The sequence below is a fragment of the Bos grunniens genome, chromosome 15, assembly GCF_055505025.1.
Source record: "Bos grunniens cultivar Pamir isolate PY7600 chromosome 15, Bosgru_T2T1.0, whole genome shotgun sequence".
NCBI classification, from domain to species: domain Eukaryota; kingdom Metazoa; phylum Chordata; class Mammalia; order Artiodactyla; family Bovidae; genus Bos; species Bos grunniens.
Window position 1 is genome coordinate 29,901,981 of NC_141179.1, and position 16,247 is coordinate 29,918,227.

A 16,247-nucleotide genomic window follows, 5' to 3' on the forward strand; every position below is an offset into this window, starting at 1 on the left:
TGATGCTAAAGCTGAAACTCCAGTACTTTGGCCACCTCAAGAGTTGACTCATTGGAAAAGACTCTGATGCTGGGAAGGATTGGGGGCAGGAGGAGAAGGGGACGACAGAGGATGAGATGGCTGGATGGCATCACTGACTCGATGGACCTGAGTCTCAGTGAACTCCGGGAGTTGGTGATAGACAGGGAGGCCCAGCGTGCTGCGATTCATGGGGTCGCTAAGAGTTGGACACGACTGAGCGACTGATGTGATCTGATGGTGTTAGAAGTACAGGCTACAGCATTAAACTACCTGTGTTTCAAACTTTTCAGGGATACAGTTTTTTGAGGCAGAAGCAGGGTGTATTTCCCTTTGCCTGGGAAATAATAAAAGCTATCCTTTTCTACTTCACCCACTCACACACACAAACAGAAAACTTGCCTCCTTCAATATTATCTATGTTGGGAGGTTTCTTAACTACTATTTCAGTTTCTACAATTTAAAAATCAAGATGTCTTCTTATTGTAGGAATTACTTTATGGGATAACTACCTTATAGGATTGTTGTAAAAATTCAATGAAAAAACACATAAAGCACTTAGTGCTAACACAGCCACTAATAAATGTTCTCTCTCATTACTCAAAGATAAAAACCTGTTTCAAATTAGACCAAGAGGAAACAGATCCAGTTATCTTAAAACAGACCACATAGGAAAATAACTTCATTTCAAAACACCAACACTGGGGGGTGTGGGGGTGCTCAAGGAGAGAATGTACACATACTTGGAGCCTGATGTACAGCAAAAACAACACAACACTGTAAAGCTATTGTCTTTCAATTAAAAATAAAAAAAAAACCCCCAAACATCAACACTGACTGCATATACATATAAAACACTTGCTTGCTAGGTCCCAAGAATGCAGAGCTGAGTAAGTTCTCAAAGGCACTTATAGTCTGGTGAAAGAACACATATAACAGAGACAAAAAAACAAACAATACAAAGCTGGATATGTTAAATAAGGGGTTCTTAAGATGCCTTTTTTTTAACATGCTTTTTAAGATGAATCACAAAATAAAGAGAGATGCAGAATGGGCTTGGCTTTGAGGTTATTCAAGAGAGATGCAGAATGGGCTTGGCTTTGAGGTTATTCAGTGACTTCTCACTGCAAAATAAAAATAAACTGACTTCCCTAAGAAAAAGACACAAGGCTGAATTATTCCTATAAATACCTATCATCTATTGCTTTTAAAAGGCAAAACATGTTTTAGAAGCAAGTTAGTTTGAACAAACCAACAAGAGTAGTGAATTTACTAGAAGGTCTTAAACACAAAGAGGTTATGCTTCATTCACTGGCAGTTATAAACAAAGCCAAATCAGTACAGAATAGTATGTTTCCAAATGAAAAAAACGTTACCTCATCCAATACTATCATCTGGACATGATCAACTTTTGCTACGCCTTTCTTGATAAGATCCAGGATTCTTCCAGGGGTAGCTATCACCACATGCACTACACAAGATTAGAAAATATGTATTTTTATTAATTTTAGTTGGGGCAAAAAGGATACAGTAAAGGTTTATCACATACATATTTTATCAGAAACACTGCTGCAGGAATAATACAAAGAGGCCAAGATGTGTTTTAGAATATGGATTTCCATCTCATCTTCAGTTGGCTAGAGAATACCAGTTAGTTTCACCTGTGCATGCAGTGGGCTACAGCTTTCCAATTCACCTGTTCCAAATAAGGAACATAGTTCTTTGCCTGAGGGAAACCCCCAGGGAAAAACAAAAAGTATGCTGAACTTTTGATACAGCTGCTGCTGCTGCTAAGTCACTTCAGTCGTGATACAGCAGCTTGCCTCTAATCTATTAATAGATCAATGGTCTGCAGAAGACTGTAACAGGATCAAGTAAGATGATCATTTTTAATTAACAAGGCAGTACAAAGAATATAGGAATTAAACTAATCAAGTAACAATCATATATAAAATCCTGACTAAAATTCAATGTATAACTTTAAGTGGATTTCAACTCTTGCTGTTTTCTTTTTTCACTAAACAATGTTATCATAGAGAGCTCTTCATGAAAATGAATACAGATCAGCTGCACTCTTTAATGGTATGTGGCATTCCATTCAGTCTATACCCCAATGTATTCAGCCAAATTTCCCTGATATTTAGTTTGCTCCAGTTTTTCAGTATTACAAACCACACTGCAGTAAACAACTTTGCATTTGTCCAATTATTTCTTCAAAAAAAGATCATTAAAAACATACATTTATAATTTTGAAACATAATGCCAAATTGCCCACCATAGAGATTGTATCAATCTATATCCCCATGTTGCAAGACAACAAATTTCTTCACAAATGCTTATTACTGGTTACTAGTTAACCTTTCCAATCTTAATTAATCTTGTCAATCAGATAAGTAGAATATCAATTTACTGTCTTTATATGCAATTTAAAAAATTATTAGTAAGGTTAAATATCCTTTCAATGACTAAAATAATTTTTTTCTTCTTGACTGAAATGGTCATTTCCTTTGTTTATCTACTGCAATGTTTGTTCCCTATTTTAAAAACAATTTTAATAAATTACTGAAAGGAAACACTTGTGTGTCAAATTACAGCCAGCAAGCCAGCTTACATCCAATCACTTCCTACCTGTGTCATCAAGCCTCATTATGTCATCCCGTAAATTGGTTCCTCCTGTGGTTGCCATCACTTTGGCCCCTCCCATGTGTTTGCTGACCTGGATGCAAATTTGACTGACCTGTAGAGCAAGTTCTCTAGTGGGAACAATCACCATTGCTGGAAAATATCAACAAACAGAAAAAAGGAGAGAGAGGAAAAAAAAAAGCCATGTATTAAAGAGTTTAAGAAGCTATAGAAATATTGCCTCTTATAATCGAGACACTCAAATGAATAAATTTCAAAAAAAGAACCTATTATAGTGCACCAGATTTAGACTTTTCCTCAGTAACAATGCTATACAATTCTTCTACTCCTCCTGGTTACAAAGCCTTAAAGGGTTCTTTGAGTTCGCAATTATTAGCTCAAAATATATTAATATTTTAGTAAGAGATCACTAGTTAAAATGCCCAAATAGGAAACTCCTGCTGCCCAGGTCTATTTATATCATATGAACATAATAGGAAGATGGCAGAATTATTATAGATCAAGAAAGCATGGGGAGAAAAAAATGGAAAATTTTAGAAAAAGCTTTAGAGGTGAAAACATAGATCTACTGGGTACAGCTATGGAAATGTGTTTCTTCCCTACTGCTTAAGATTTTAAAATCCCCAAGCCACAAGGCTTCAGAGAGAAAAAGTTCCTGCTTTTACAAGGAACTCTGCAGACACAGCTGTCACAAGAAACATTCTAGTTCCATAGTTTTAAGTATCTATTTCAGATAATTTAATTTCCCTATCCATAGGACAAATTCTTATTTTGCCTATCTCACTGGAATGTTGTTGTAACTGTATAATATGCAAAATAACCTTAAAAACTAGAAATCTCTTTTTAAAAAGTTAGGAATCATTTTTATAAGACAACCAGGCCAAAAGCTGTGAAAAGGGTAAATATTAATTTCAGATGATTTAAGTTCTGACTGAGTAAAGATGGTAATATCTTCTATATAGCTCCAAGATTTAAATCACCATTTATAGTTTAAACAACTAACCTTGTATATTGTCCTTCTTCAGGTCTAGCCGTTCAAGTAAGGGAATGAGGTAGGCACCGCTCTTGCCTGTTCCGTTTTTTGCTCTAGCTAAAATATCCCTACCAGATAAAGCAATGGGAATGCTCTCCTCCTAGAAGAGATCGAACAATGCTTATTACTTGTATGCATTGTTAATAACAGTACATAGGCAAGTTCTTCTCTCAAACACACTGAAAGTATATAAAGTTCCTTGGTATTGAAGTATTTTACAAAAGTAAAGACCAAATAAATTAGCAGGACCAGTCAACATCACCGTTAGTATCAACTGACATTTATCAGAACTACTCATAAAATACATACTAAATTTAGTAATAAAAACCTTTGAGTTTGTATGAGCAAACAACATACATGATGTTTGTGAGCATCAACAACAGAAAAAAGAGGAGGAACTTGGGATGACACAATAAACACATAGAGGAAAATAAGCAGAGGACATTTCACAATTAAAAACTGGAAGAAAAAACAGCACAAACAATATTCAAAAGAAGGACTATATGATATTCTGAGACTAGTAAACCAACTTGACCACAATGAAAAATTGTAGGTTGGACAATTTTATTCCTACATAAATAGGACTCAGCTGGAAAAGTTTAGTCTTGGGTCCTATCTTTTTTTAAAATTGTATTACATAATGACCAATGTCTGTCTCGCAGCCAACTTCTGTCCTGAGATGTGCCCTAACTTCTCGTTTTCAAATTTGGCCTACTCATGTGTGCTTGCATGAGTGTTTTGCAGAAGATAATATTTCTTATTAGGGCAAATTTCCTAGACAATAGCAAAGGATTCTCAACAATTACTAAATATTAAATACACATATACAGAGAGAAATTAAAAAAGGTAAAACAGGTATGAACAGAGGAAGCAGAACACTTCTATTTCTAAAACTATTTTAATTTCTACAACTAGAAAATTAGAAAAATAAATTAGGAAAAATATTCATAATCACTATAATAATCACTATAATTAGTTCTTTCTATGCTTGAGCTAATGACCAAAACAAATGTCTAGCAATTTAAAACTGTTACTGGAGAAATACCCAAGTCATAAGCATCATGACTTTCATTTCCTACCATGATACTTATTTTAGAACCCCAATCACAGGGGTCAGATGGGTTCCATATAATCAGAATAACTAACACTGTTGCCAGAACAACTGTGAAAATAGTTCAGTGACAACACTCTGTTATCTTACTCCGACAGCCAGCATTAAACAGTCTGCTTATTATGTAGGGTGAAGCAGGTCAAAGAAGAAAGTCTTGGTTTGACCCTCTGGTCTTAAATCCTTCCTTGCTTGAGCACATGTGTTACTCAGTCATGTCTGACTCTTTGTGACACTGTGGACTGTAGCCCGCCAGGCTCCTCTGTCCACAGGATTTTTCAGGCAAGAATATTGGAGTAGGGTGCCATTTCCTCCTCCAGGGATCCACATCTCCTACAGCTCCTGCTTTGCAGGGAGATTCTTTATCCCTTGAGCCATAACTCTGAGTCAACTCTATTAATCTTCAGTTGTCCCGAAGGGCAATTATCACATGGGTTCAATCTCTGTTATGGTTTTTAAACAGGTTACCAGTATACCACTCAGTTCAACAGCAGAAAAAGACTTTCGTCTCTCAGTGACTTCCTGAGTCAGGTCCTTTAAAAGGATAAGATATCTCAATGAAGTGAGACAGGATAGAATTAGATTGGGGGTGTCCTAATTCCTTTTTGGGGTTTACATTATGACTTAAAGGCCACTGACTTCTATTTCTCTGCTCTTTGACAGGACTTATGTTCTATAGAAACAGAAACTGTTTAAGGATAGGGCTTTAACAAAGTAAGCTAGCTAGCCTGTAAGTTAAGATGCACTGTACTTTGTTTCTTATGGTGGCTATTATGATTAGCAGTCAGAGAATTCAGTATATTCACACTGTCTCTTACCACTGTTTGCTAGGAAGATTAAACAATATGAAGTGAGAAAATTCAAATCAGATTCAGACAGCTTTGAAACTCAAGAGAAGTCATGGGGAACTGCCAGGGAGAAGAGAAGGAGAAAGGAAGCTAAAAATTTTAAAAACTTACTGTGATGGGTACTACACTTAGATATTTAATGTTAATTATATCCTTTCAAGTTAGGTTACTTTTCGTCTTACGAATGGCAAAATGGATCCTCAAGATTGTTTTGCACAAGGTGACTAAGCAAGAAATGCTAGAATCAGGATTTGAACTTAGGTCTGCAAATAAGAGAAACTAGAACCTCATACACTACTAAGTAGAATACATAGCCATTTTGGGAAATAGTCTGGCAGTTCCTCAAAAAGATAAAAAATTACCATATGAACCAGCAATTCTAGTCCTAGGTATATACCCAAGAGAAATGAAAATACTCCACAAAAAATTCTATATACATCAGTGTTCAAAAGAGCATTATTCCTAATAGCTAACAGTGGACACAACTCTACCAACTGAAGACTGGATAAACCAAATGTGGTATAGCTATATAGTGGGATATTATTCAGCAATAGAAAGGAATAAAGTACTGACACATGCTACAATATGGAAGAATCCTAAAAATATGCTAAGTCAAAAAGCCACAGCTGAGTCACAAAGAGCATGAATTTTATGATCCCATTTACATGAAATTGTCTAGAATAGGTCAATCCATACAGACAGAAAGTAGATTAGTGGTTGCTTAGAGCTAGGAGAAGAAGGGTAACTATTAAGTTTCTTTTTGGTGAAAATGTTCTTAAACTGATTGTAGTAATTGGCTGCACAACTGTGAATATAAAAAAAAAACCAAAACAAACCAACCACTGAACTGCATTACTTAAAATGTGTAAACTGTATCTCTGTGACCAATACCCTAAGGCAAAAAACAAGCATACAAAACACCACCAGAACACAAAAATCGAAAATAAAAAAAATCCCACGAACTTAAAGGTATGTCTGATTCTGCCACTTTCCAAAGTCCATGTTCCAGTTCCACTGTAAGATCTAGGGACTGAGCCAGTATGTATTTATTGTGTTTTAATAACCCTAGTATCCATTTCCCTTTCTTTGCTGTTGTTCAGCCACCCAGTCGTTCGACTCTCTGTGACCCCACTGACTGCAGCACACCAGGCCTCCCTATTCCTCACCGTCTCCCTAAGCTTGCCAGAGCTCATGTCCATTGCATCGGTGATGCCATCCAGCCATCTCATCCTCTTGACACCCCCTTCTCTTTCTGCCTTCAAGCTTTCCCAGCATCAGGGACTTTTCCAATAAGTCGGCTGTTCGCATCAGATGACCAAAATACTGGAGCTTCAGCATTCAGGGCTTCTCTGGCGGCTCAGATGGTAAATAATCTCCCTGCAGTGCCAGAAACCAGGCTTCGATCCCTGGGTTGGGAAGATCCCCTGGAAAAGGGAATGGCTACCCACTCCAGTGTTCTTGCCTGGAGAATTCCATGAACAGAGGAACCTGGCAGGCTACAGTCCATGGGGTCTCACCCGACTGAAAGACTAACACTTTCCCTTTCTCAGTAGCACCCTAAACTTTTTTCTGAGGAATTACGTTCTCTCCAGTCCCCAATGGATAGTCTAGTCAACTTCCGCAGCTAAATGGAGACACCAATTGCTTTTTAATTCCTAGGGTCAGTTGAACTTAAATCTTAGTTTCAGGGAGAACAAAATGGATACTGTGGAGGCAGTTATGATTAAGGTATCTACTGCTCCCTAGAAAAAAAAGGAGATGGAAGACAGTAATTTCAAAAATAGTATCTCCAGCCTAAGGAACACACTCCAGTTTTACCATAGTATCCAATGAAGACATGCATTTTTGAGAATTTAATAAAACAATTCTTTTAGCCATAGTAAATTCTGTTAGCAGGAGGAATGAATTACAAAAGAATTAAGAATGTTCTAACTCTTTACTATAAATTTGATAAATGACTAATTAGACTTGGTTAATGAAATAATTCCTAAAAATAACTTGAGATTCCCAATTTAATATGAAATTTGGTTGCCAAAGTTAACTTCTGTTTTCTCTCAAACTACCTGCTATTCCATCACCTTCTTATCTATAAAGTCCTCAAAAGTTGTGCCTAAAGTCTGGAAACAGCAAGAACTGTCATCTTTCAATCATCTCCAAGTTAATATAAGGTTTTGCATTGTTAAACAGAATAAAACTGTAGACTCCTAGGTACTCCAAAAAAGGCTCTGTTACTGTAGAGCTACGCCTTTAAAATGGCACGGTTATGGTACTGTGCATAGCATTCAGACCTAGAACTAGACTCACAGATGGCTGTAGCAAAGAAAGATGTGTGGAACCAATCTGTAGTGTATCTGGTTCCAGCTTGTCGGTGTAAAATTATATCCTCTCAAAAGAAGATTTTAAGTGCCTAATTTTCCAAAAATCTTATACCATAGCCAAAGTGCAACCAAGTTTCATCTCTAAAGGAGGTGACACCCATCAAAAGGCTTTTATATTTGGAGAGAAAAAAATGCCTGGATAACACGGTAAAACTAAGTACTATACAAGACAACAGACACATTTTGGGGCGGGGGGAAGAAAAAAGAAAACAATGACAAGAAAATAAGTAAGGAGAAAAGTTAGATAAAAATAGTAGAAGAATGCCACTCATGAGGCTGGATTTCACTAGAGAACCTCTAAACTTATTTTTGAAGTCCTAGTATTTATGGTTTGTTACACCGAGTCTAAAACACGTTATCTTATATTTTCCATGGATTCTCAGACAAAGCAATACTATAGGAAAAGTCAATGTGAACGGCAGTCTCAGGTATATATAATACCTTACATTCATACTGTGCTTGCTATTTCAAAATATACTTTGAAGCACTACAGATTCGTTTCTACCATTGCAATCGAGTCACACAAATATTTTTGTTTCCCAGGGCATACAAAAATTATGCTTACATTATACTCTAGTCCATTCAGTGTGCAGTAGCCTTGTGTAAAAAAACAACATACATACCTTAATTTAAAAATACTTTAATACTAACCATTATCTGACAACACAGGGTTGCCACAAACCTTCAATTTGTTTAAAAAACAAAAAGACAAATGCAGTATCTGCAAAATACAATAAAGCAAAGCACAGTAAAATGAGGTATGTCTGTACATTACATTTGATCCTCACAAAAAAAAACCCTGTGAGGGAGTTCATTTCTACCTTACAGAAAAAGCCATATGGTAGACTGGCTAAGTGGCTGGAGAGTTACTTGCCTATATGCCGTATCAAACTGAGGATGCAAATAACAAAGTGAATTTAAAATTTTAATACAAAGGTGTGAAACATGAGACATTAAGGGTCCATCAAGAATTACGTCTGCTAAATGAACCATATTTTTTGATAAAACTACTACATAAAATAAAAACCTGTAACATTTATTGAGCATTTATCTCTTGCCTGGAAAATCCCATGGACGGAGGAGCCTGGTAGGCTGCAGTCCATGGGGTCGCGAAGAGTCAGACACGACTGAGCGACTTCACTTTCACTTTTCACTTTCATGCACTGGAGAAGGAAATGGCAACCCACTCCAGTGTTCTTGCCGGAGAAGCCCAGGGACAGGGGTGCCTCATGGGCTGCCATCAACGGGGTCGCACAGAGTCAGACACGACTGAAGCGACTTAGCAGCAGCAGCAGCCACTGTACTAAGGATACTAACATGAGTTGCCTCACTTCATCTTTACAACAACTCTATGGTATACACTGCTGTATCAACTTTATAGGCCAGAAAGTTGAGGCTTAGAGACATCTCAAATAATCAACTTGGAAAGCCGCAGAGCTGGATTCAACCTGGGCAACCTGAATGCAAAGCCAGTACTCTCAAACAGTTCTCTAGACCAAGTTCACCTACAGACATCTGTTAATCGTAATTTCATCAAAACAATACAACTGAGGGCCTATTTCCTGCCACACACCTTGCTAAGTATAGAGTTACAAAGTGGAACGATTCAGTAGAAAAGTACCCATAAAACTTTTCATTCCTATAGATAAAACAGATTAACACGAACTACATTATAAAAAAGCAAATTCCTAAATATTTTTGGTCTCTGCACTCAGACTGCCTAATGAGGTATAACTTTATCTTCATACTTTTTCCAACCACAACAAAATTCTTCTAGTTTGTCCACAAAGGCACTCTCATTCCTAGGCAATCACTATTCTAGTTCTCCACTTGGAACATGGATCATTTCTTCCAGGTTGTTCCATTTTCTCCTAATGTCTACATATACGTGCCCATTATATCACACTCAAATTACCTGTATAATTAGCAGTCCTTTCCATCAGACTCTGAGTGCAGGAACCCTATTTATCTTGTTTATCATAACACCCTCAGGGTCTAACACTTTCTAGGTCACTTGACACATGCTTGTTCAATGAAAAAGTGCTCAATGATGTCACAGAGTTTGTCCTGAGTACAGCTTGGATTTGACAGCTTCAACTTATGTGAAGACAAAAGACACATCAAATTTGTATGTAGGTCTACATACGTGTGTATATATACATATATTTCCTTGCTCTTTCCACTTAAAGAATGCACCTAGTGTTTAGATCTTGGTCTCTAATACTATTCCCAACTAACTGGAATTTGAGTTCTTTGGAGAAACAGCTGATTCTGAGGCTGGGGAAGCGTAGCTGTACCGATAAGCTTGGCATCATGATATACCACCAAAAAGTGCTCAAGAAAAATGAAGGGGGAGGGAAAGGTAAAAAGACAGAGCACAGAGTTCAGTGACACTGCTCTATATGATCCTATAATGGTGGATACACGTCATCATACATTTATTCAAACCCACAGAATGCACAATATCAACAATGAACCCTATTGTAAACTACGGACTTTGGGTGATAATATGTCAACATAGGTTCATTAGTTTTAACAAAAACTGCTCTTGTGGGGAATGCTGATAATCAGGGAACCTATGCATGAATGTCACCAGGGATTTATGAAAAATTTCTTATGCTCAATTGCTATAAACTTAAAACTGCTTTACAAAATAGTTTATCAGAGGAAAAAAATCAAAGAGGCACATTACAAAAAACAAAGGAACTGGCTTGAAGGAGCTCACACTGGCCAAATATGGGACAATTCAAGCACAAAAATACCATTTAATAAAAAAGGAATTTATGAGTTACACTGATAATATACAGATACATCAAGGAGGAATTAGGGGAAAATTCTGATGAACAGTATATTGGCATTGCCTTAAATCCTCCCCACAGGCTGTTAGTTTCAAGGGGAGGGGGCAGGGCCGGAAATACGTAAAAATCAAGATACCATTTTGAAAGAGTAATCAAAATTAAAATCACCCTTGGAATAAATGAACACTGTAACTCCGAAAGTGACTTCTGCAGTATTCTGGCTAAGAATGCATAACTTAAATCAAATCACATGGAAACAGGAGACAAACTCAAAATGAAAAATGTTCTACTGGAATAAAAAAAGGAAGGGAGTTCTAGTTTTCACATGTCAATGTCATAAAAGACACCCCCTCCCCCCACCAAAAAAAAAAAAAGAGTAGGGAAAAACTTAACTATTAAAAGAGATGTAACAATTACATGCAATATCTGATCCTAGGATGGGTCCTGTACAGAAGAAAAAAAAAATACTTTAAGACAAAATTTGGGACCCAACTAAAAATCAGACTACAAATGACAGGTGAGTTAGAAATACTGCATTAAAACTGACTGAACATAACTGTACTATGTTTGTTCAAGAGAATATCCCTAGTCTTAGGAAATACACAGTGAAACATTTAGAGACAAAGTGCCAAGATTTTGTAACTTACCCTTTTAAGGTTCAGAAAGTGTGTGTTCATGTACAAGCATACATACATGTGCGCACACGCTGGAGAGCAATACTGGTTCACTAAACCATCAAAAAGTATGCAACACTTAATTCATAACATTACATAGGAGGTAAAAAGGGGAATATACCTGAATAGGAGATGGCTTTTCCCAGCCCATTTCAAAAATTCCCATCAGCAACTCCCGTTTCAAACAGTAATCTTCAAACTCATTTCCTTTTGTGGAGGTCACATCCTGGTCAAACAAAAACAGACAAGCATCAAACGAATGAAGTACAACTGTGTTCCTTTAGTAATTACCATGTTTAAGAAAGTATCTGAGAGACTAATTCTTTATCCCATTTAAAAAAATATATGCAGATTAGTTCTCTGTCCTAATCTACAGTTCAACTATTTCCGAAAAACAGCCACTCTAACACAAATCAGCCATTTAAAAACTATGTTTTGGGGAAAGACCAGCCACCCTGTGGTCATTTTCTGCTAGGGAGTGATGGAATACTGCTATTTCTATACAAGTACCAGGCTGTGAACTGTAAACCACAAGGTGTAAAGTCAAAACCTAGTTCTACCATGCACTGCCTACAAACATCCTAGTCTAAACCAGAGTTTTTCAAGCCCAGCACCATTGACATTTGGGCCAGAATACTGTTTGCTCTAAGGGGGCTGTCCTGTAGCATATCCTCAGCTGTGATAACTTATTGCTAAATGCTTCTGAGGGGACAAAAATCACCCTTGGTTGACACTGCTGGGCTAAGAGAACTAACCTCTCAACTTCAGTTTTTCCATCCACAAAAGGTGGATAAAACCTAGCCTGAATCTTATTGTGCTTCTAGAAACAAAAGAGACTTTTGAGAAAATGCCATGAAAACTATGTGTTCCACAAGTGAGATAAGATACACATATGTATAAACACAATATTTAATATGGATACACATTATTACCAATTCCTCCAAATAGTGGAAATTTTTGGCAATTAATCATATATAAGCTATACAATTTCAACCACTTAAACTTACTTAAGAGTAAACATACAGTGCCTACTATCATCATCAAGTAGCTACTTCACTTTTAAGAGTTTCCACATCATTTTTCCACTTGAATGTTACAACCAACTTACCGAAGTTTTGATTCTTAGATCCTTTGGAGGGAGTTTTAAAGTCTTTTTCCAGTCATCACCAGGTCTAGAGAGAATACAGTAAAAATGAAGTATCAGAGTTCACAGCATTACTTTCTAAAACACAAAGGTAATTCATCTTGATAATAATTTCTAAAAAGCACACTAATATATTGCCATTTACTTAAGAATACAGGTAACAACAGAGATAAACAACTCCAGAAAAAATACTCTTTCTTACAAAGCACAACAATCTAGGGAGAACTTAAAAAATCAAGAATGGAAGGAAAAAAAGATATCCATCCTCTTCAAGAGAAGCATGTTGTATACAGTTCAACTGTTTTCAAAACTGGTAACCCATGTGTTTTGTCTGACCTAAAATAGTACTACTTCATTTAAAGTTGCCAACATTAAAAAACTAGGATATTTTGTATAAAGTTGATTCTGGATTTTCTTGTGGGGGGGGGTGCAGGGCGGAAAGCTTTAGCAGCAACACTGGTTCCAAATTTCCACATAGCAACAGTTTGATAGGCGTTAGTAGCTAGAGTTTAAAATCAAGCACCTGATGCCTTTAAGTAGGTCAAGTCCCCTCTCATCTGGCAGTCCCCTGTGCTGATGCTGCTGCTAAGTGTCTGACTCTGTGCGACCCCATAGACGGCAGCCCACCAGGCTTTGCCATCCCTGGGCTTCTCCAGGCAAGAACACTGGAGTGGGCTGCCGTTTCCTTCTCCAATGCGTGAAAGTGAAGTCGCTCAGCTGTGTACGACTCTTAGTGACCCCATGGTCTGCAGCCTACCAGGCTCCTCCTCTAAGGGATTTTCCAGGCAAGAGTACTGGAGTCTGTTGCCATTGTCTTCTCCGGCAGTCCCCTATAGGCATCTGATTTTGTAGCTCCTGGTGACTAGTTAAAACCAAAGAATCTATAAAGTTTCAGACTTCAGTTCAAGCCTTGACTCTTCTACGTATCCGTTCTGTGACCCTGCAACAGTTACTTTTCTAAATCTCCATTCTCTTATATAAAATGAGATAAAAAATTATATAAAATAGCTTCTATAAAGCACTCAGCACAGTGCCTGGAAAAATTAGCTGTTAATAAAAAACACCTCTCAATCTTCTTTAATGGGGATGCTTGAAACCATGAAAGAAAAAAATTTTCTTTTTGGTCATGTAAAAACTTCAAGTAATATAATATCCAAAGCATCTAACAGAAAAAAGACTGTCAATAAAGCAGACAATGCTTTCAACTGTCTTTTAAGTTTTCACTGATTTAATGATAACAGCTCATAATTAAAGCCCCCCTCAAACATCTCGAGTATTCATTCAGGAAGATAAGGACATATTTTACTTAAAGCTTCATCCCACATAATCCAAGATACTCTATCACAGGAAACTATTTGCCACCAAATCCAAGAGTTCTAAAGCTTTTCACCCCAGTCTATAATACCACACCAAAGTTTCTGAGCATTTTCAGTTGAACATCCTAGTAGGCCAGCTTGTCACATTGTCAAATTCACTAAACAGTGGATAAAAATGCATACGATACAATGCAAAATCTTCCCACAAAAAAATTTATCATCTTAGAAAGTTAAAAATTTTTTAAATGCGAGATTAACTAACAGAGACAGGTATTAACTATCTCTGAGACATGGGATCTAGGAGTCTTCACAGAAAAGATGGTATTTCAACTGAAATTTAAAGAGTCACAGAACTGAAAAAAACCCATTTATCTAAGAAAAGCAAAAAAAAAAAAAAAAAAAATGGCAAAATCCACTGCAGTCTCAGAGGTTAAACATTAAATGCTCTCAAAATGGAATAATGCAGCTTTATGTTTCAAATTAAAAGTAGACTAAATGTTGCTAGTCTATTCATATTTTGTCAAGACGAACTGCAATTTAGAAAACATTTTTGATTTCTATACCAATTAAAGTATTCACCTCAAAAATAATAATATGCATTAATGCCAATTCTCCCAGTGATCAAATGAATTCTGTTGAAAATTTGGGCTATTTTTCTTTAGTAAATGCTTCTTTTAAGCATGAAAAAGACTTAGATTGTAATAAAACACATACTTTTTGAGTTTCATCATATTTCTAGAGGTTAAATCAACTTACACAGCTAGATTCTTAACAAAGACAAATACCAAATGGGTCAAGATTCTTAATTGTTAATTTTCTATTAAACTGATTCTTTGGAATCATAGTCACCATTCACAAACTTTAAAGTGTACACTTACAGATGACAGCCTGCTGCTGCTGCTAAGTCACTTCAGTCGTGTCCGACCCTGTGCGACCCCATAGACGGCAGCCCACCAGGCTCCCCCAACCCTGGGATTCTCCAGGCAAGAACACTGGAGTGGGTTGCCATTTCCTTCTCCAATGCATGAAAGTGAAAAGTCAAAGTGAAGTCACTCAGTCGAGATGACAGCCTACATGCTTTCAAATTTAAAAGAAAAATATTCCATAGTAAAATAAGGCTCTTAGTTTTTAAAAGTCTTCAAAGAGGTTTGGGACTATTCAGAGATGTGTTCCAAAGAGTTCAAAGTCCTGAGTTCCCCAACTGCTTGTTATTTTGTGTATGTGTAAAAGGAGAAAGCGTATTTTAAAAATAAATAAAATAAGACAGAAAAGCAAAGTGTCATAGACTAAAAGTTATGGATAAATTTTCTGAGTACTTTTGAAGTTCAGAAAGCTGGACAAGTCTTTAAGATTGGCTTTAACTGCCATTCACATTAGGATAAAGTCAAGTTATCACACTAGGAAAAAAGCCATACTGGCAAAAACCAGATAAATCTGAGCTCATTATGAAAGCCAGAATGTTTCAAAAAATATTCTATGCAAAATATATATTATCCATGCCTATGTTTGTTACTTAACGAACCTGAATTAATTATGACAGAGATACATTCTTCTATCACAAATACCTATTGACCATAAACAGTCAACTGTCCTCTATTCACAATCAAAATGGTTAAACTAAAATGATATACATAAAGTAGTCAACAACAAACTAGCAAAATATACCTCCTTGGTCCCCCAAGTGTGTTTATTATTTATTCTAACACTTACTTAATAGTGGTGGTCATACTCTGTGCTTGCTGCTGAGTGCCATTATTGATTGTGTTGGTGTTTTTCAGCTGGTTCATCTGTTGCTGAGTCTGTGTGCCCCCTCCTCCGGGGCCACCACTGGGCTTCACAGGGCCCCTCAGCTGACCATTTTGACTGGACAGACCCATTATAACAGGGTTCTCTGTTCTGGCCGTGCTCATGCTGTATTAATTTTAAGGATGTCTCTTTCAAACTTCAAAACTTTTGAAAGTCAGTAGAGAAACTGTAATAACAGTTTATTAGGCTCTCCAAAACGAAGAGATAAATATAAGTCTTGCTCAATATATGAGTCCTTTATTGCAATGCAGGCAAGCACCTGTAAGTCTCTGAACGGTAAGCAGCAGTAACTTGCTCTCATGCACGAATCAACTCTTTATTTTTTAAAAAGCCCTCTAACAAGGTTGAGTTATGTATCTGAATCTCACTTCAATCTGAAACAAAGAAAAAAAGTTAAATCAGTAAACACAGTAAATTTTGGGGGAAAAAAACAAAACAAAACACCCCTTTGTTGTTTCCATTTGAAGAACTCCTTTAGAAG

At 36.7% G+C, this 16,247-nt stretch overlaps 1 protein-coding gene across 10 annotated transcripts in view; it reads right to left on the reverse strand.

The window, feature by feature from the left end:
• DDX6 (DEAD-box helicase 6) overlaps nucleotides 1-16,247 on the reverse strand; it is a 31,762-nt gene that overhangs the window by 11,908 nt on the left and 3,607 nt on the right. For all 10 annotated transcript variants that reach the window (XM_086339565.1, XM_086339566.1, XM_086339564.1 and 7 more), the window contains 6 exons: nucleotides 15,671-16,140; nucleotides 12,609-12,672; nucleotides 11,622-11,726; nucleotides 3,665-3,794; nucleotides 2,647-2,793; nucleotides 1,395-1,489 (listed from right to left, as the gene is read on the reverse strand). In XM_086339565.1, the coding sequence (XP_086195691.1) occupies nucleotides 1,395-1,489; nucleotides 2,647-2,793; nucleotides 3,665-3,794; nucleotides 11,622-11,726; nucleotides 12,609-12,672; nucleotides 15,671-15,870 (741 nt within the window). In that variant the 5' untranslated portion in view covers nucleotides 15,871-16,140. The remainder of the gene's footprint in view (nucleotides 1-1,394; nucleotides 1,490-2,646; nucleotides 2,794-3,664; nucleotides 3,795-11,621; nucleotides 11,727-12,608; nucleotides 12,673-15,670; nucleotides 16,141-16,247) is intronic.